The sequence below is a fragment of the Calidris pugnax genome, unplaced genomic scaffold (genome assembly GCF_001431845.1).
Source record: "Calidris pugnax isolate Ruff unplaced genomic scaffold, ASM143184v1 scaffold197, whole genome shotgun sequence".
NCBI lineage: Eukaryota > Metazoa > Chordata > Aves > Charadriiformes > Scolopacidae > Calidris > Calidris pugnax.
The window spans coordinates 1,266,441-1,285,917 of record NW_015090936.1 but is presented as its reverse complement, the minus strand read 5'-3'; the positions used below and the strand labels follow the sequence as shown (position 1 = coordinate 1,285,917).

General features: G+C 37.7%; 1 protein-coding gene across 1 annotated transcript in view; it reads right to left on the bottom strand.

Moving 5' to 3' along the window:
* SLC9A9 (solute carrier family 9, subfamily A (NHE9, cation proton antiporter 9), member 9) overlaps nucleotides 1–19,477 on the bottom strand; it is a 204,536-nt gene that overhangs the window by 123,890 nt on the left and 61,169 nt on the right. The window contains exon 7 of the mRNA XM_014951813.1: nucleotides 407–545. Within this exon, the coding sequence (XP_014807299.1) occupies nucleotides 407–545 (139 nt within the window). The remainder of the gene's footprint in view (nucleotides 1–406; nucleotides 546–19,477) is intronic.

The window sequence follows — 19,477 nt, the reverse complement described above, 5'->3', positions numbered from 1 at the left end:
ATGTAGGACAACAGATATGCCTTTTATTTCTAGTTTAGGTAATCTGACTGACTTGATTTGCAGTCTCATGTTTGCCTTGTATTTTTGTACAATTTTTTATAGTCTGTAGTTCAAAAATTAATGTTTTGACCTCAAAATACTTCAAAACACTTTTCTAAAAAGAAAATTATTTGAAAATAGTAAAGACCAGAGTCTTGTCTGTTAAAAAGAAATTTGCATATTGAGTTTTTTGTGGACTCTGACAAGTGAAATTTCCTGTCAATTTATGATTTGACTGTTTGTTTGCAAAGTCTTGAATTAACAGTGAAAAGTTTCAGGCTTAAACTAAAGAGGATCAGTCTCAGATATCACACATTTTTTCCAACGTATATAGATTTTCTCTCTGAAAACAAACCATAAAGGATATTAAAGCTGTGACAACAGCATAAGAGGATCCCATGGCAAATGATCCAGCAAAGATCCCTAGGAAATTTCCGACTGACTGGAAGAAAGCAGCAGCATCAAACACATTAGGATTCTCCTTAGGACTATAAATGGATATTGAGCTGAAAAGAAAACAAAGGGGTGGGGGAGAGAACAAGAAATAACAAATTCAATTAATTGTTACGTTATTGGAGTCAGTAATTGAAAATGGACATTTTCAGGGCCTCAAAATGCAAAACAATGCTTCTCTGGGCTGAAAGCAAAGCAGATCTCTCTGGAGAGCAAAGCAGATGGAGACTTGGGGGGAGGGGAACACAGTTTATTTTCAAGGTATCACACTGGAAATCAATAGTCTACTGCCAGTCAGTAAACATTTTTATACTAGAAGTGCCATAAAGAATATTGTTTCCAGGCCAACTAAACATTAAAAGGTGGTAGGTGTATAAGAAAACTGCAGGAAAGATAGATAACTTTGAATTATTTATTGGCCATATGTCTTCAGAGCAGTTATATATTCACAAATATTCTTGATAAAAAGTGGAGCTTTATGGCTGAGGCTCAAATGGGTGACACAAATCACAGCAGGTACCAAACCTGCAGCAGCAATCTTGTCATAAACCACCTAGTTGTTCCCTTTTTGGTGTAACCCTTCATAAATAGAGCTGAAAGCACATCAGGAGCTCAACCATAGGAAACCTTGTGGACAGATGAATGTTGTCCTACAGAAAGAAACTACTGCAGTTGTCAAAGGTCATCTCCTATATCCCACCCCTGAGTACAGCCATCAAGAGTGTTTTTTGAGTGGGAAATGCTGATGCCAAGGGGAAGATTGTGCACTAAAGCATTTCTGAGAGTTTCAGGGTCATTATTTGCCACTAGTCAGTTACTGCCCAGAACACTAGTAACATCAAGGGTGTATGCCTTTTTTCTTGTTGAAATGTTAAATTTAACAGATACAAAATAGCCCTAAGCCTCCCAAACACTAATTAAGGAACATTTTAGATCTCTGTGGTTCTGTTGCTTTCAGTACTGTAGGTCTTTTATGTTCATTGTCAAAGAAAACATACTGAGCTTGGCATTGGATTCCAGAAAGCAGCTTGGATTGCTGGAAAATGATTGGTATTTTAAGCATTAAAAATTTTGAATTTTTAAAATATCTTGAATATTTTAAGCTCTTGCATATTAAGAACATGATCCAGGCAGTCTGGTATCTTCCATCTGGAGATGAGGCTTAGAGATGAAGCTCTGCATGGGGGATTTTCTAAACAGTTGCATTCATTTAGGAATCTCCAAATAACATGAAGACATGTGGAAACAGATCTCAGGCTTTCTGAGAAAGCAGGCATAAGGATTCCAAAGGCATATGGTGGAGCACCGCTAAATACAAGCGGTGAATACTTATCAACTACAAGAGAATTCACTAAGCACCAAAATCTGATATCTCCAGTTACACTAATTAGCAGCACCACAAAACTACTGAGATGATTTGTAGTGGAAAGTGCTATTAATATAAGTACACAACATACTGTTCCCAGAGGAAATCCTAATCAACAACCTGTTGCTTTCTAAATTTTCAGTCCTCTTTCAAGTGTGGCTCTCTTAGACCAGAGGTCAGTTACAATTCTTTGCTTCTTTTGCCTTCAGATAATTCTTGAAATGTTTGTCATCTCTAGCCTACTCAAAGTTTATTGTTTTAGATCCTGTAAGAAATAATGAACTATATTAAGCCATAGATACATTCTCTGAACTGATGGAATAGCTCTATCAAAGGAAATCCTATCAGCTGTGACACTGTACATTTATAGTCCAATTTACTAGGTGCATTTTGTATACTTATGGAGGGCTTCAGTTGGTTATTTAAAGTTGAAACTATTTGGTAGTGTAACCAGAACTGTTAGATATAAAACTTTTAGGCATGTCTTGACAGCAAAGCAGCCACTTGGTTCTCTGATACTTGCCCCAGTTAAGAACTGCAGGTGGTGTTCTGTGTTGCTTAGTGAACTATGAATCAGGAATGTGCCACTAGTGCTGCCACAAGCATTGAGTGGTGCTGCCTACACCCTAAAATCAAGAAAAATCTTCTAGTATGTTGATGGCTTCTGCTCGCGGAAGGGTAATAAAAAGTAAAACAAAAAACTTGACATGGACTGAAAGTTTAGTAGTCAAGTGTAAGCTATAACCACTAGCTGAATTTTTAATAGGTATGTTAACCTTAGGAAAGAAAAGTTGACTTTGTTAGGGTTCATTTTGCCCTCCAATTTACCAACTGCTTTCAGGTATGGAGAAAACTAGAAGAAAGAATCCTATTCTTAATGTAGTTATTTCAGGAACAAATACGGAGTGAACCATTCTCACTGGGAAATTTTTCTACTCAATATGCCCCTGAACCCCATATTTTTTTAAAAGCAGCATAACACAACATATGCTCATTATGCTAACCATGGTTTCTGGTGTAAATCTTTCCAGAACTCAGGTTTCCCTGCAGCTCATAGTATTTAGTTCTAATTTTCATTTTGCATTATTCTTTACTAGAGCTATTACTCCTTTTTCTGAATATGTTTCTTCTTTAACACTAATTTTAACCCTTTCAAGCATGTAAAATACATACTAATTTACCTGACAATTTTTCAATATAAATGGTATTTCAACAGAACAGTTTATTCTGTTTATTCCAGTACTTCCTGCCAAGCCAATTATTTGATCTGAAACCAAAATTGCAAAGTTTAACATTGGAGAGAACCACAGTTAAACTTAGGGTGCCTCTACTGTTCTTCCTTTTCCTCAGAGAGTAATTAAAAAAAGATGCTGTTATGACTTGCCATTTCTGGTATCTCTTTTTTGTGCCTGATACAAAACGGGTTGATCTCAGTCCATGAACAAGTAGTGTGTGTGAGTTTGATACTAAATTTGAAACTGTGTTTAGTTTCTGATTGTTGAACTAGTATAAGAAAAAAGAAAAGGGTTTATTTCTGTAAATTTGTATCAGAGGTGTATTAAGCAAGTTCTGAAAATGAATGCAGTAGAAAACAGTTTTCAGACATTGACAGGGATCTGAAGAATAAGTCTTATGAGGAGAGGCTGAGGGAGGTGGGGTTGTTCAGCCTGGAGAACAGGAGGCTGAGGAGAGACCTTATCACTTTCTACAGCTACCTGAAAGGAGGTTGTAAAGAGGTGGGGGTCGGTCTCTTCTCCCAAGTCACAGGCGACAGGACTAGAGGAAATGGCCTCAAGTTGCATCAGGGGAGGTTCAGATTGGAAATTAGGAAAAAATTTTACACTGAAAGGGTTATCAGACATTGGAATGGGCTGCCCAGGGAGGTGGTTGAGGCACCATCCCTGCAGGTATTTAAAAGATGGGTTGACACAGAGCTCAGTGACATGGTTTAGTGATGGGTTTTTATCAGAGTTAGGTTGACGGTTGGACTAGATGATCTTAAAGGTCCCGTCCAACCTAGACAATTCTATGATAAATGAACAGAACTGATGACAAAGGTATGCTTTATCTACCAGCCAAAATCAGATGGAGTGAGGGACAGGAATAAAAGATTTTTATTAAGTCCTCACTGAATGTTTGATAAACGTATTTCACTAACACCTGCCCTAGTCCCTACTACCTATCTATATGTAAGTTTCCTAATCTCTGCCTCTCCCTCAGGCTGGAGTAAAGAATAATAATTAGCTTCTTTACTGGTTCTTATAAGGATTAAGCTAGCACTTTCTATATTAGAAAACTATTAAGCAGATCACTTTTTCTTTCCAGTTTTTTCTGTACTTCTTTGTCCAAATAACAAAGGACAGGGTCAAGTGCTTTCACAGCTTCCAAAAATGAAATACAGGCAATATACATTTATATGAGAAATTGCAAGTTAGGATGGTAGCTTTTGCTTGAAACAGAAAGAAGGATTAATGGTTCATGCCAGTTGCACCATACTGACTATTCCTCTTCTTCCTTCCCCTCATCTGTTAAGATCACTTTAGGATGAGGTTCAACATGACGAAGAATGTTTCTTTCTATGGACTTATATGGGGATATAATACTAAAGGTCTCCATGACAAGCAGAAGTGTTATTGCCATAGAAAGAGTACAGTCACATTTCCAGTTACATCTTAGTTGATTACTTTTTACATCTTCAGTTATTCTCAAGGAAAAGCTCGTTTATCCACAAGATCCTTCTCTTCCTGTAAATTTTCCCAGCCTGTGAATGTAGCACAATATATTTTCCTTTTAGGACTAGAGCAAAGATTTTTCAATAAGTCATGGAAGTTTTTTGAGGAAAAATCTGTAGGTGAGGTTAAATCTTGTATCCTGCCTTTTGTTCCAGTCAAGGCCTGACGCGCCTAGGGCTAGTGTGGCAGCATCAAATACAGAGATGTTAATCAGCTGTAACCAGCAGAACAGCACAAAGATCCTTGGGTTTGATATAAGCCAAAGTGATGCAACGTGTATCAGATGAATTTTAGAAAAAGGCAATATGCTGAAGAAAATACACCCAAGCATCAGAAGGAAAATGTGTGCAAATGGAATAACATTTCTAATTGTATGATGTGGAATCCATGACTAGAAATAACCAGTAAGCAAACTGGTTTGTTTCTTTCTTCCTCCTTCTTTATATTTGACCAATATGAAAACAAACAGCTTATTATCTTTGGAGAGGAAGATTTCTTTCTACTTCCTAAGCCAAAGGGCTTCCTCTTGCCCAGTGGCCTCCTTCGTATTTGCCACACTGTCATGTGCCACATAATAGTGAGCAGAATAGAACCAGGAACAACCTAAAAACCTGAAAATACAGAAAGGTCAGATATTCCTTAAAATACTTTCATTCAATGAAGTGGGGTCTCCCTCAGGTGATAAATAATTATAGAACTACATGGTGATTTAATCAGCTGCTAATTAAGAAAAATAAAACAGGCCAGGAAAAAATATTCTAGAGTTCAAGGTTGTTTTTAAGAAGGAAAGAAGGTGGTTTTTCCCTGACCTATACAGAAAAAGGTAGGTCACTATCATGTGTGAGAGAACTTGGAGCTTTCAGAGAAGCGGATGATTGAACTGAACAATTTCTGTTCCCACACAACTTTTTAACTATATTGTTTTTCTAAAAGTGTTGGAAGAAAGTCAAAAAGAGGGAACTGTAATTTTCACACAATGTAAGTGTTTCAACTAGAAGCTAGATGGGAAAGTGCATGCAGAACACCAGACACCTACACCTTCTTTTGGCAAGTTTTACGTTGGTAAAGCCTTGCAGGCTTCCTCATAAAATAGCTCCTCACACAGTAATAGTAAGTAGATGAACTATAAAAATGAAAACAAATGTGTAAGATTGGGGTGTGATTACAGTAAGCCAACAAAACCACATATGAAGTAGAGAAGGTTTGTGGAGAATTAAGGGAGAGCAAAGAAGAGACACACCAGTGCAGGACTAGCAAAAGCAGCCAATCGTAGCAATAGCTTGAGGCAAATATATGGAGACCCTCTAGTTGAAAATTTCCAACAACAAACAAGCTTACTGTATTTTTCAGACATGTTTAAAACAGTGATCAGTAAGCAACACAAATGCACAGAAGGTGCATTAAAAGAACATAGATGAGTCTTCTGTACATCCTTCTGTATAAAGAAATCTGTCTACTTGGAATTTATTCCTGACAATATTTGCAAATGTTTAGAGCATTAAGGCTCTGGAAACATGGATTTCACAGAAATATATATATTAAGCCTTCTATTTATATGTGTATAAAAACTGGAAAAAAAAAAAAAAGGTAGCAGTTGCTGAGTTACTGCTCAGGTGGCTGACATTTGAACCTTAATTTTTCTGAATATCCAAACCTTTATTCTCCTTGGCAATGCATTACATCACGGGTTTTTTTCCACTCACAATTTGGTTTGAGCACACTGCTTGTAGGGCTACTGGTTTTAATTCTACAAAAGAAGGTCTAACAGTTATTTTAGAAGCTAGCTTCTAGCTGTGATTACACTCTGTTCTTTTTCCTCTGTCATGGCATATTTTCCTCCTCTGTTTTCTGCCCTGACTTTTGTTCCTTTCTAGATTTGTCCAGACTTTATGAACTGTTACAGGACATTTTATTTTGATTACTTTAAACCAAACTAACACTTACTGTTGTCATACATAAGGCTTTTACTGTCTATGAAAACCTTTCTCAAAATGGATTTGTTACCAGTTCCAAAGTGGCTAGCTAATGGCAGATGTCAAAGCACTAGCAATGCTGGAAAAGTAAAGCTGTCATAGACTTTATGGAAAATATAAATTTTCCCATTTATGAGCAAAAGCAACATCTGCATGAAAATAAAAAAGGAATTCAGGCTCTCCGCTAGGTTCTCACTTAACATAAAACAGCATGGGCTAGTTCTACTATCTCAGGCTCCTTTTTAGGTGACAAAGCATCCTCAGATCAGATGTAACTGGATAAACTAAGTCCTTCAGTGGTATTGCAAAGCAGCTGCAGAATTTGAGTGACTCTGTCCCTTAATTTGGGCAGTCAGAAATGACCTTAGCTCATCAGGAGTCATTTTTGGTAGCTAATGCTAAATGTTTTCTACACTTGTAAGTACTTCAGTTTTCTTCTGTGCTCAGGCCTGAGCTGACACGTGGCAGCAGCTTGCAGTAAAGCCAGAGGATATAAGTTTTGTGTTGTTCCAAGTGGACTTTCCCTAATGCAGATCTTAGTTCTCATCTACCCTTAAAACATCAGGGATGGAAGAAAATCTGTCATTCTCCCTCCTTCTCCTCTGCCTCCCTAGACATTACCCTTAGGAAGCTTGCTCTGCCTCCAAGGGGAGGCTTGGAAACCATCTCTATCACGGTGATTCCGTTCTTGCCCTGAAAATTCCACCACCTTTGCCTTAAAAGGACCTGATATCTCTACCCACTTCCGTGGGGTTGAACCCAATATCGTGATGCCCAGGGAAAGCCTCTGCAAGCCACTCCTGACAGAGGTGCTGGGAGCATCCTCTCCCTCTCATCCGATCAGAACTCGGTCACTACAGACCTGGAGTTGCTACAGACACATAGAAAGGAGACGTGAGATGACAGTTTTGACAATAAGTGATGACATAATGGGCCTGCAGGCTGAAAAAGTTCAAGTCTAAAGTCATATCTGATCTGGTGTGGATCTTCTCTACCCCTTTGCATCTGAGAAATGCTATGTGCTGTCTTAACATATCCGTACAAATATCTTAACTTTTCATTACCTTGTTCTAGGCAAATACGACCCTATTTTTATCTTTGACAGAAAGAAATCTGGATGAACAGCAACCTGGACTTAAAAGTCTTTGTAAAAGAAAATCAAGGCTTTAATAGTAAAATATGTTAGCATTTATCTGAGGCTTGGTATAGGAATGTTTCATTCTCGAATGACTGCTATTGCTTCTAAATGTCTAATTTTCATAAATCTATTTGAAAATATCACAGTCATTTTCCAGTGACAACTCTTTTCCAAAAAGCCTGTCCCATATCTTTGAGAGGAATGAAGCACATCAGCAGAAAACAGATGGCTGATAGTGGGTTGTCTGTGACAGCGTGTGCTGCATTCTGTGGTATGCTATTACCAGTGTCTGACTGTCCTTACTTATGAGCTGATCATATCAAAAGGCAAGTAATTTGCAGATTTCTGTGCCTGCAACTATGATCCTTTCTCATTTGGGTATCAGAACTGTAATCCAATTCAGTGTTAATTTCCATTCTTTACAAACGTTGCGTAAAGAGAAATGGCCTGTGTATCTAGAGCAGCTTGGTCTGTTCTCCCAGTTAGGGAGCTCTTTGTGGCTTCATCAACTGCAAAGATGCATATACTGCAGAGAAAGTAGAAACAAAGAATCAACCACCAGGGAACATATATATAAAAGTAAATTATTATTGTATTGATATGAACCTCTGCCTTGCATCTCTCTGCAATCACTTTTGCCTATGCAAAACAGAACTTATAAATTAGAACAATACTGTAAAATATATGCAGTTTTTCTACATGGAAGGCATGACTGTAAAAGTTACAAACCAGTGGTGTATCAAACCACCAACTCTCTGAGTTAACAAAAAACAATGAATGAGAAAAAATATTCTCCAGTCAGTATCTGGAGGAAGAAACAAATAAAATCCTATATGTTATTTGAACCAAATCTGCTACATCATGCTAATTAAACAATCCTAGCAGAGCATATCCAGTGAATAATAGTACCTCATACTTTGTGAAGGCTTCTTTAGGCATCAAAGAAGTGCAATAATACCCAGGATACATGTCAGCTAAAACTGTTTCCTGAACAAAAAGAAAATGGTAAAAACCAAAAAGAGAACCTAAAATATAAGTTTCTATATTGTGCCATTAAGGGAACTAGATGTGCTGTATGTGTTAACACTATTACTAACATTTGTCTGAACTAGCTTTTTGCCTCCCTACTCCTGATACCCAAGTTAAGAGAGTCTACTCCTTGCTTCTAGAACCAACCATCTGAACTTGTAAAATGATGTTATGATCTGTATTTCTCTAATAATAGCGTGCAGCACTTACTTTCTTCATATATGGCTAGATCCTTATCTCCTGTCACCCTCACATTATTCTGCTTCATTATATCATTCTTCACCTTTGTACTATCCTTCAATTTCTTGTCTGTGAGCCACTAGCCTCCAGAGTTACTCAGAGCAGAGTTGATAAATATTTATAAAAAAATATTTGCACAACCTTCCATTTATGTGACAGTTCTTATCACTAGTGCAGGGTGATGAGCCCCTGAAATAAAGATTTTCAGTGGAAATGATATATCTCTTTTGAAAGACAAAAAATGTGTAATTGCAAGTGTTCTATGAGTGTAGGGAAGAGAGTTTAATGTGCTCATGGAGGCGTAATTCCATCCACAACTCAGGTTTATTTGTAGAGAAGGGGCAAAATGTGATACTATGGGACTTAATTTACTCTACACACACAGATTGCAAAGAATAAAACACCAGAGCACACTAACAAGATGCTGACTGGTGTGTCCATAGGAGGTAAGAAAGGTGATTGTTGGAAGGATGGGTGGTCTTAATTAAACCTCCCTTTTGTACTAAAGTTGTTGGGATAACTCCAGGATGAGACCAATGACCCTCATCTTTTACAGTAACTGCATTCTTGCAAATAAATGTGATATTTATCTATGTCAATTGAATTCTACCTCCCCATTGATAAAACGCTGTAGGCTGATGGCTGCCTGCACTGAGCGATACCCGTTAGAAGGCTGCAGCAGATTGCCACTGAATGACTATGATTTGCTGCCATTCTGCTTGAGCGCTCTAGATGAGAAACTGCCTCAAACTACCATTACAATGATGAGTATCTGAAGTAACTCCACTGATTCAACACAGTTGTTCCAGATTTACACTGATATCACAAAAAAAAAAGTAGAATATGACCCAAACACTTTAGGGAACATTTCAAGGAGCTTGGTTAGCTGTGAAAAATCCCTTGCCCTTATGGGGAACTAGTAGAGATTAAGCGGAAACAGTTTGCACAGAATTGTAATTTTCTTAGAATCATACAGCCCATGATTTTGCTCAGGAGAATCTTAAGACTGAAATAACAGAAAGTGATACATATTTTATGCCAGACAGTAGTCCCTTCATTTAGGATTTCACTCATCATCATAACATTGTAGCAGAACTCGCTATACCTGTCTGCAGTGTGAAATACTGAGGGATGAATAGCAGCCTTCCAGTTGTAATAGCTAGTCCTTATCCTTCTCAAATGCATAGTCTACTCACATCACTCCCCTCCTTGGGGTTTAAATCAACTTCTCTCTGAGAGTTAAGCAGTTCTAAAGATGGTTAAACAGTACTAAAGTACACCATAATCTTCTCTGAAATCCCCTTGAATGAATCTCAACGAAGGGGTAGAGGGGCAATACCAGATTGCTTAGCTGATCAATGAAAGAACATGTACAGCAGGTTCTTATTTGACAAAAAGCTTTGCTCTTCTGTGGCCTCTGCTTATGAAGATCCTGAGACTGATGTGTTCAAGGGTGGTGTGTCCAATTTCTGTTCACAGAGAGCATTGCACATTCACAGGAGGCCCGTCTGTAGACAGCTCAATACACCCAGAGACAGCATGAGGAAGCTCTAAGTGCCGGTCCTACTCATCTCAAGGCAAACAAACAGCCTGTTTTTTCACTGCTTCTCTCCTCTTTGTCAGTGAAACAGGAAAGAATCCCATTCTTACCACAGGTCCATGTCACTCCCTGTTTTAAGTGTAACAGGCATGTAAAGGTTGCTTGTACCTGAAGGATAGAATTGGGAGCATGCTTCTGGTGATATGTTACAAAGAACTCAAAGCACTATGCGAGGGAGCAGGAGAAACTGAAAGGAAACTATATCTTTGTGATTCTACCAGATCTCAGTCTCTTAAAAATATAATGTATGAACCACAAGCTTTTGTAAATTTTTCTTAGGCACAACAGTAGTTTTGGTTTTTTCTTCTGTTTTTCCTCTGTGTTACCTCCCTGAACTAAAGTGTCCGTGACACAAAGGTGATATAATGAAGCTGGACTAAATGATAATTTGTGTTCAGAACAAACCTAGGGTCTAGTAAGTAGTCAAGGAAGTACGGGTACTCTTTGTTAAGAGATCTGTCAGCTACTGTTTGTGTTTAAAACATTGTATCCTGGACAGAGCTAAGTCTGCTGCTAGAGGATGCAGGTAGTGGCTGGAGCAGATGGATGCCAATGATCTCTTGCCAATACTGAAGTGCTGTGCTGTGCCAAACTTCTGGCCTATCAACAGCCCTGGGCTTTTTCACTTCCAGAATGTCTGAAAGTCTATCTAAAGTTTTTTTCTATTTTGGTGCTCTCCCTCACCCCTGTCCAGGACTCTCTAATGTGTAATAAATAGGAAGCAATGTAATCCTTAGTATGTGTCCACAACATGGTATGCGGTCCCTGTACAGTCTGTGCTTGCAAAATATATTTCATCACAGTCAGAAGGGGTTTAAATTGGAAAAAAGTTTTACATTTCATGTACATTTTCAACATCTGGAGAACAGTTTGTCAATCCTCTACCCAGATTCTTGTGGAGATTTAAAAAAAAAAAAAAAAAATTAATGCTGTGAGAAATATTTGAAACAGATGTAAACAAAATGGGCCATGTGATTCCTAATGTACCTGGACCATACACTGGATGACCTGACCTCAATCCTGACTTGGAACAACCTGACCTTGAGGTCAGTGCAAAACTTCCCTCTTTAGCCACATTTTAATAGGGAAAATAGTACGCTATTATCTCAGGTAACATAGTGTGTTGCAAGTGATATGAAGCAAAAACTTAAGGGAAGGATATTACATTTTGTTAGTGTTGCAAATTGCCTGTGAAATTTTCCTTTGCATTAGACATTAGCACTTTTTAGGGATGGGTCACATCTTTTTTTCCCCTAGTGAAGACACACCCAATGCACTCAGCTCGCTGTCTCTGTGCTTCAGTTGAGAACGCAGCTAGTAAGGGAATGAGAGTTTCAAGTCTTGGTGCCCCTATCATTATTTTTAATGTTCCCACCAAACAGATCATAATTTTTGCCTCTTGCTAATCTGGATGAGCCAGTAATCTAAAGAAGGAAATCTTTTTAATCTCCTGAGCTGTTCAATCCCACCTACATTTCATTATGGAAAATATTTTCTATATTTTTCTTTTTAAAAATGGAAAGGCTAGGGAAAAATGACTCTGGCATTGTCTGAATGAAATACTATCCTGATAACAGAGCTTCTCTCACAAATATTAGTTCCACTTCTATTGCTTTATAATAAATGGTTGCAGCTGTTGCCATGGCAATTTTCATTTTTAAAAATGTATCCAAGTGAAGACAAGAAATGCAGCTGTTATCATGAGAAAGTCTAAAATAAATCCAGATGTGAATTGTATCCTCTAGTGTTGGCAGTAATAATGTCAGAAACAAAAGATGTTACATGTTTTGTCTTCTTGATATACTGGAGCTGAGGATGGGGATTTAGGGATATTCTGAATTGTAGGTCTCTGTTCCTGATCCAAATATAGCAAATGAACAGAATGAAATTCCACCTTAGGGAAAGGCACTTCACTTGCTAGAAAATCTGGTCAGCCTTGCATAGAGAATGGCAGTAATATTCCTGTAGGACCAAGGTAGCCCTGAAGCTCTCCTCATCTATTCTGATAATATGCTAAAATCTTTTTTTTTACAGCTTATAAAAAGAAAAATTCAAGCCATGGTAGAAATTTTAAAATTGCAATCTTACCTATTGCCTTATCACTCTGTAGCCTGAACGCTCTTTAAAATCAGTACTATATCTTTAATTTTAGACAAAGAACATTAAAACAAAATGACCAGGCAGTGCTCTACAAAGAAAGTGTAACACAGGTCCCAACACGTGTAAATATTCATAGTTGGGAAGGTATAGTCTATTTAAGTCACTTTAGAGAAAAACCTATTTAAAGAGAGATTTCTAAGAAGATGATAAAGGAACAGCTCTGGACTTATTTCAAAGTGGGAAAAAAAAAAGTTTGGAGCTATATCTGTAGCAAATGGTGACTGAAGAGCAGTTGCCCAAAGCATGAACAAGAGAGGTGTTTAGAGACGGACTGTGTAGTCTGACAGAGTTTGGGACTTGGGCAGGATGGCAGATGGGTTGAAAGGTGGCTTTGCATCTGTCTTGTACCTTTTCTCCTTGCCTAGCAACTGCAAAAGACTACTTTGGCTGAAGCCACTCTGAACTGTAGCTGGCCATCCACAGCCTCAATGGTTCATTTCAGCAGCTTGGGACTGCTGAGAACAACAGAGATGTAGCTGCTGAACCTTGTGGAAATTGTTTTGCTCAAGCGTTAAGTCAGTGGTCATTATGACACCTCCAAATACCCTTTACTCTGGAGGATTACTCAACTTCACTCATGGTAAAATAAAACAAAGAGGATTCATCAGTTAAGCAGTGAAGTTGACATGGATACAATTTCGGTTCCAAACTCCAAGGCAATCACAATGATAAAATTTCTTTTTAACCTTAAAGATTATAGAAAGAAGAGAACTAGAACACACATCTTATCTCAAAACTCTTACAGTCTTTATTTCCCTATCCCTGCTACAGGAGTTTCACAAGAAGCCAACTTTAAGCAATGCTACATAAACACAAGCCACTCTTAAAGAACAATCTAAAAGCTAAGTGGAATCTTGAAAATAATCTAAATAATAAAATCCTAAAAAAACCCTCACAGTTTCCTAAATATACTTCAAATCACTTAATCAAAAAACCTTATACCAAGTATATTGGATGGTAGTTCTTGCTTTGATAAGAATGCCTTATTCAAAAGTATATATGCTATGGTTTTTGGACATATAACTGGCAGCTGGTTATGGTAAGATTGAAAGAGTTAAGTAAGATCTCCCTTTGTTTAAAATTAAGGTGTCTGCTGTTACCTGTGGCCTAGATCCAAGGCACTGTGGAAAGTTTCACAGAAATGATAGGCAGCCAAACAGGCATTTTTTCTTTCTGTATTTGTGAAGACTCCATTGATTTATGGATAAACATTTAGTATAACGCACTAATTTCCACCACTTAGTTTTAAAATAGATACTTTCCCCAGACAGGCAGTTCCATGAGGCTTAAACACAGCTATTAATAAAATGAAAATAATTCTGCCTAGCTTCATTACCCTCATAATTACTAGAATGAAGGAGTCTTGCCTCGCAAAACTTGCATTCACCTCACACTAACAACATACAACGAAAACACTCTCCTACCTATGGGCTAAGTCCTGCTAACTCTAGAAATAGAATATAAAACTGTGAACATCCTAAAATGATGGTTTAGAAATACCTTTAACATTATTCTGTAGGAATAAAAAGACTGTAATAAAGAAGATGCACACTGTTAAATGGTCCAGGAGGTTGAAATATTTTCTTCAGGAATACTTTCATCTAGCTATAACCCTTTCTCAGTGAGTCTGAGGCAGAGCACAGCAGCCTGCCAGGCACGCTATTATTCTCATTTCTCTCACTATCATTTCTGGCTGTGCTTGCTACAGATCAGTAGAACAATATAGAAAGGAAGAACTGTTTGATTTCTTTTAAGTGAGTATAAATATGCAATGAATGGGGATAAAAAATGAAAATGTTGTATGTTTAAAAATGATTTCACTTTTGTGAGACTTTGTAATGGAGAAATTACTAAGGGAAAATTGCAAATATCAGTGTATTCAATGTATTGTTGGGAAGGCATTTTGTTCAAAGTTTTCATCATATTTAAACCTTCCTTTTCAAAATCCAAATTCTAATGTCACTAGGTCTCCCCAGAAATGTTCTGAAATATCATTAGGAATCCAAGTAACATACACATATGCATATTACATTCAGAATATGTAGATCATTATAATTAGCAATTAGTTAGGGAACATCAAAGTACCAAACACATTAAGAGGAAACTGGTAACAAGACTAGATTTTTTATTTTGATACAATGGTCTTTACAGCAAATGTTCATAAGTCCCATTTCCCTAATCGCAGTAGAAATGAGCAAGCTTTGTCACACCGTCCACGCTTAGGGCCACTCGCACAACTGCTGCCCTGAGTGCTCCCCGTCTTTCAGTCTAGCTCACACCTGCAGCATGTCAGGCAGTGCCCTCAGTGCATTTCGGGGTTGTTTCTTCATGGTTTGTGACTGCCAAAATGACACCATTTAGACTATATTTCCATGTTGCCTTTGCACTTTTTGTGAAGACTTTTCTTCTTTTTTTTTTTTTTTTTTTTTTTACAGTTTCTAAACCAAAATTGTTTCTTTGATTGGCTAACCGCCAGATTTTAAAACTGGAGGGGACCAGCTAGAATATGATGTGTCCTTGCATCCAGTATATATAAGTTGAAATGTCTTTTTTTTTTTTTTTTTTTTTTTTTTAATTTAGCCATTTTGCAGAATCAGTATAGAGAAAATATATTTGTGCGTGTCTTGGACAGAAACCTTACAACCACATAATTATGAAGCTTTCTCACTGTACTGCTTTGAAATTCAGACTTGTCTCTTCTAAGGGGAGGAAAGAGGAAATTTGCCGCCTGTTACTCATGCGTCTTTCACCCTTGTAAAAATGTGCCAAAATCAAGCAATTTTTTAAGGTTTCCAAAATGTTTAGTTGACAAATCCCAGCGGAAATATGATAAACTTCATCAACTAAAAATCTTCTAAGATCTCATTTGTATTAGGTATGTGCCGTCTAAAATTGAAATATCATTTTTTCCTGGAATTGTTGCTCCCCAAACCCTGCCATCTACTGTTTCACCAGCCTTCAGAACTGAGCATCACCATCCCTCTCTCTCGTACTCATTATCTCATCTGTTTGTCACAACATTATAAGGAGGATAACGGAGACATTTTGTATCAGAAATAAGGACAGGGCATCTCTTGGCTTTAGGGAATGGAGATCGTGTTGAGTTTACAGTCCTAGAATGTCTTTGGAAATAATTCATTTCCATTTCAGATGAGAGACAAAAGGACTGGTGACTGCAGCAGAAGTGGTGGGGTAGGTCATGCGATTCAGGGGAATGGGCAGAGTAAGATAGAGATGGTGACCCTTGTCTATTGAAAAATAAAGGAGAGAGAAGGAATAAGATCGAGATCTAAACAAAACCAGGTGGAAACAGAGTGGAGCTCTACAACTATTGGAATAAAATCTAAGAATAGAAATTTGCTGAGTCTTACCATTTAACTAGCTATGAAATGCAGTAGCTAGTGGTAAACAGTTTCTCCTCTTGCTGTGCCTGGCACTCAAAGAAGGCAGCTGCATGCTACTGCTATCAATTATTCTCTTTGCTCAAGTGACAAAAGTATATTCTGAAAACATTAAAGTTCCTAATCCAAAAGGTGAAACACTGACATGTCTTGGGTATGGAGAGAGGGAGATTTCTGTGTATGAAAATATAAACCTAAAAATTATATTTGATTGAAATGTTTACAGAAGGTGCATCTCAACTCCTCTTCTGTAAGGCATGGAAATATATTTGGGGCATTATAGAACTTTTGAGTACTTGATAACCTTTGCATTGTTTTGATGTGCTTTCTGGATAATTCCTCATGCACGCATAAGTATAAATGTACACATGTGCACATTCAACAGAATTTTATGTAGAGATGCTGGTTCACTCTAACAGAGTAGCTGAAGGATTTGAATCTTAAAAGATCAAGGCTTGCAGTGGGAACCAGTTTACCTGATGTTGCTGTTAGTAAAAAAAACAACAAAGCAAGGATCACTAGAGACTTCAGTCTTTCCTAGTGCTCCTGGGTAGCCACTGGAAATATACAGTCCATTCTCCCGCAGTGTGGACGGGTTCTTCTTTCATGTAATCACAGCCTGATCTCTGAATTTATCCTGTTGTAACAAAATCTCTGTCTCTTGAGACAGCTGTACTTTTCAATACTGTATTTCTGGGAAGGGTTTGAACAGTGAATAGGTATTTGTGGCTACTCAGTAAATGAAATGGCAAGCTTTTCCTCACCTTTCTGATTCATACTTCTTTTCTCTGTTCCCTGTCAAGAAGACTTGAAAAATGTGGTGATCTACTTGCAAGTACCAGGCAGACACTTACATACATAGTATCTCATCCAGAGAGGATGAAATGAGCTTTCTTTTGGAACACTTCAAGGGAAATAGTATCAATACGTTCATTTTAAACTAAAAGGGAGTTGTCTCTGTAAGTAGAATTAGACTCTCTATGTAATTATCTTGCTCTCAGAAAATCTCATCTTATTCACTAGAGAAAGGTTATTTGGATAAGGAAAAACATCTGGAAGAGCTCAAAAAACAAGCTGACTCGTACCAGGGTGTACTTCAGTTCTGAAGAGTTCCCTGTAGAAATCTTTGAAACGAAGAAGCTTTGATGCCAATTCGGTCATTTGTACGGAAAATGTAGCTAAATAATTGCCTCTTAGATGTGATTTGCAAGCACTGCAAGCGGCGTTCTTAATTCTGAGCTTGCATTTCATATTTTTAAATGTTATCAGTTTGTTTGTGTATAAGTGGACAGAAATACCTGCAGCTAGTCTGATTTGATTGGATATGACAAGTACAGACATTCCCAGCTGATTTGAGCTAAGCTACATTTTCATACATCCCTTAGGGCAATCTCCATAAAAGTACTCACTGAAATCTATTCTAGCTTAGCAGACTGCAACTGAAGGCTGCCTATTCAAATAAATTGCATAAAGAAAACAGAGCCAATTAGATAACTTATAGCTAGAAAGACCTTTAGCATGTATTAACTAGAAGCTAAGTAGAATATTAATATGGAGCTGATATTGGAAAAAGGGAGATGAAATATTAAAAAGTGAAAAAAACAGTGATGAGGGCTACCTCCTTGAAGACATTCTATTCCAAGTCTCCATTTTCAAGCTGAAATTCCAGCTATTATGTGCATTACAGAAATTCCATAGCATTTTTCCCCTGATTCAAGCACAAAACTGGTCTGTACAGTAAAGTTCATGAAGAAAAAAGAAAGGAAGTTCTATTGAGCAAGGACACCATCATTTTATGTGGGATTTCCTCTGTTCTGGGAAAGAAGCTCGTTTAAAGTTCCTGCTAATAGCAAGTTCAGTTAGTTGCCAGTGCTCACATCTCCTGTTCCAGATGGTCAGTGACGTGAAACTCTAATTATCATCAACAAAATAAGCTGGGACTAAATCCTCCCTCAAAGGTAAAAAGAGCAGATGGACAACTGTAATTTCATTATTATAGAAATAATAGATGGAAAGGATTTCTCATCCACCTTTTAAAATCACTCACTAACTTGTTACACAATTAATTATTTCCTTTATTAATTTCTAAGACACTCTGACTGGTTGAATGGCTGCTTTGTACATAAGCCTTTCTAACAATATGGGGTATAGCAGCCAAATTCATCTTGTCTAAGGGGAACCAGTAAGTGAAATGTTTGGGCTGAGCTTCCATCCAGCATTTTGTTTTCTGTCATTTCTGTAGTTCTAGTTTATTCCCCACTACAGTGTCATAGCCATCCCTCCTCAGGAATCATCATGGGAATAAAATCACAAATAGTATTTATCTGGAATGAGGTAATGGATGACTCCAGAGATGCAGTTAGTCATTTTTCCAGAACTGTAGCTCACAGGCATTGAAATCCCTAATTTTTTGTCAAGGATTCAAGGTTGTGCAAGTCAGTACCATGTAGCAACTCTTCCTGTGCCTGTTGTGGTCCAGTGCTGGTCTCACTTTGATCTGTGAGTTCTAGGTCAGGTTTTGCAAAGGCACCACCCATCTATGCCTGCCACTGCTAAAGCTAGAAGCCTCAATTAGAAGTCTCAGTTCCTCCAGTTCTGCCAAATTAATTTATGTAAAGACAGTTACAAAGAAAGGGTCTGGGCACAACTCAACTGTGTTTCTGGCAGAATCTTATTCCTTTTCTGAATTCAGATTCGTTACCTGATTGCAGCGCGCAACTCATTAGAACTGACTGTCCTCATTCCTATACTTTTAACTGTTTCTTCACATTCAGGAACACATTCTTCTGTACTACTTAAGGATTTCAAACACAGAGATTCCTAAAAAAACAACATAAAACTGCAACATAGCACCAGAGAAAAATAATCGGGTTTTTCTCTGCATTGCTATGAGTAAACATTTTCTTTCCTTTAAAGAGTCCTAGCTACAGGTCTAAGTATCACTGTCATGATCTGTATTTACACAGTATGCCATATCTTGGCTTCTCACTGTGTCTTGTCTTTTCTGACTCTTGCTTCTTTTTTCTAGCCATGCCTTCACAATCTCCTTTTGTTGCTTTCAGCAGTTCAATTTCTTACTTTCTCTTACATGCCCATTTCACCATCTCTTCCCACCTCTAGAAATCTATATGCTACCTATTTTCTTCAAGTAGGAAAATTTTGCATGTGTTAATCCCTTCTACCTTTTTGTCATCTCTCTGATGGCACAGGTGCTTGCATTTCCCTCTTTTCTTCCTTGGCTGGAAGTGTGTCTCTGTGCATACTTTCTACAATAGTTGGCAAGGAATGAGGCTTATACACTTTTGAAAAAGAACAGTTTTATGTGTAGGTACACTACAACTATTAA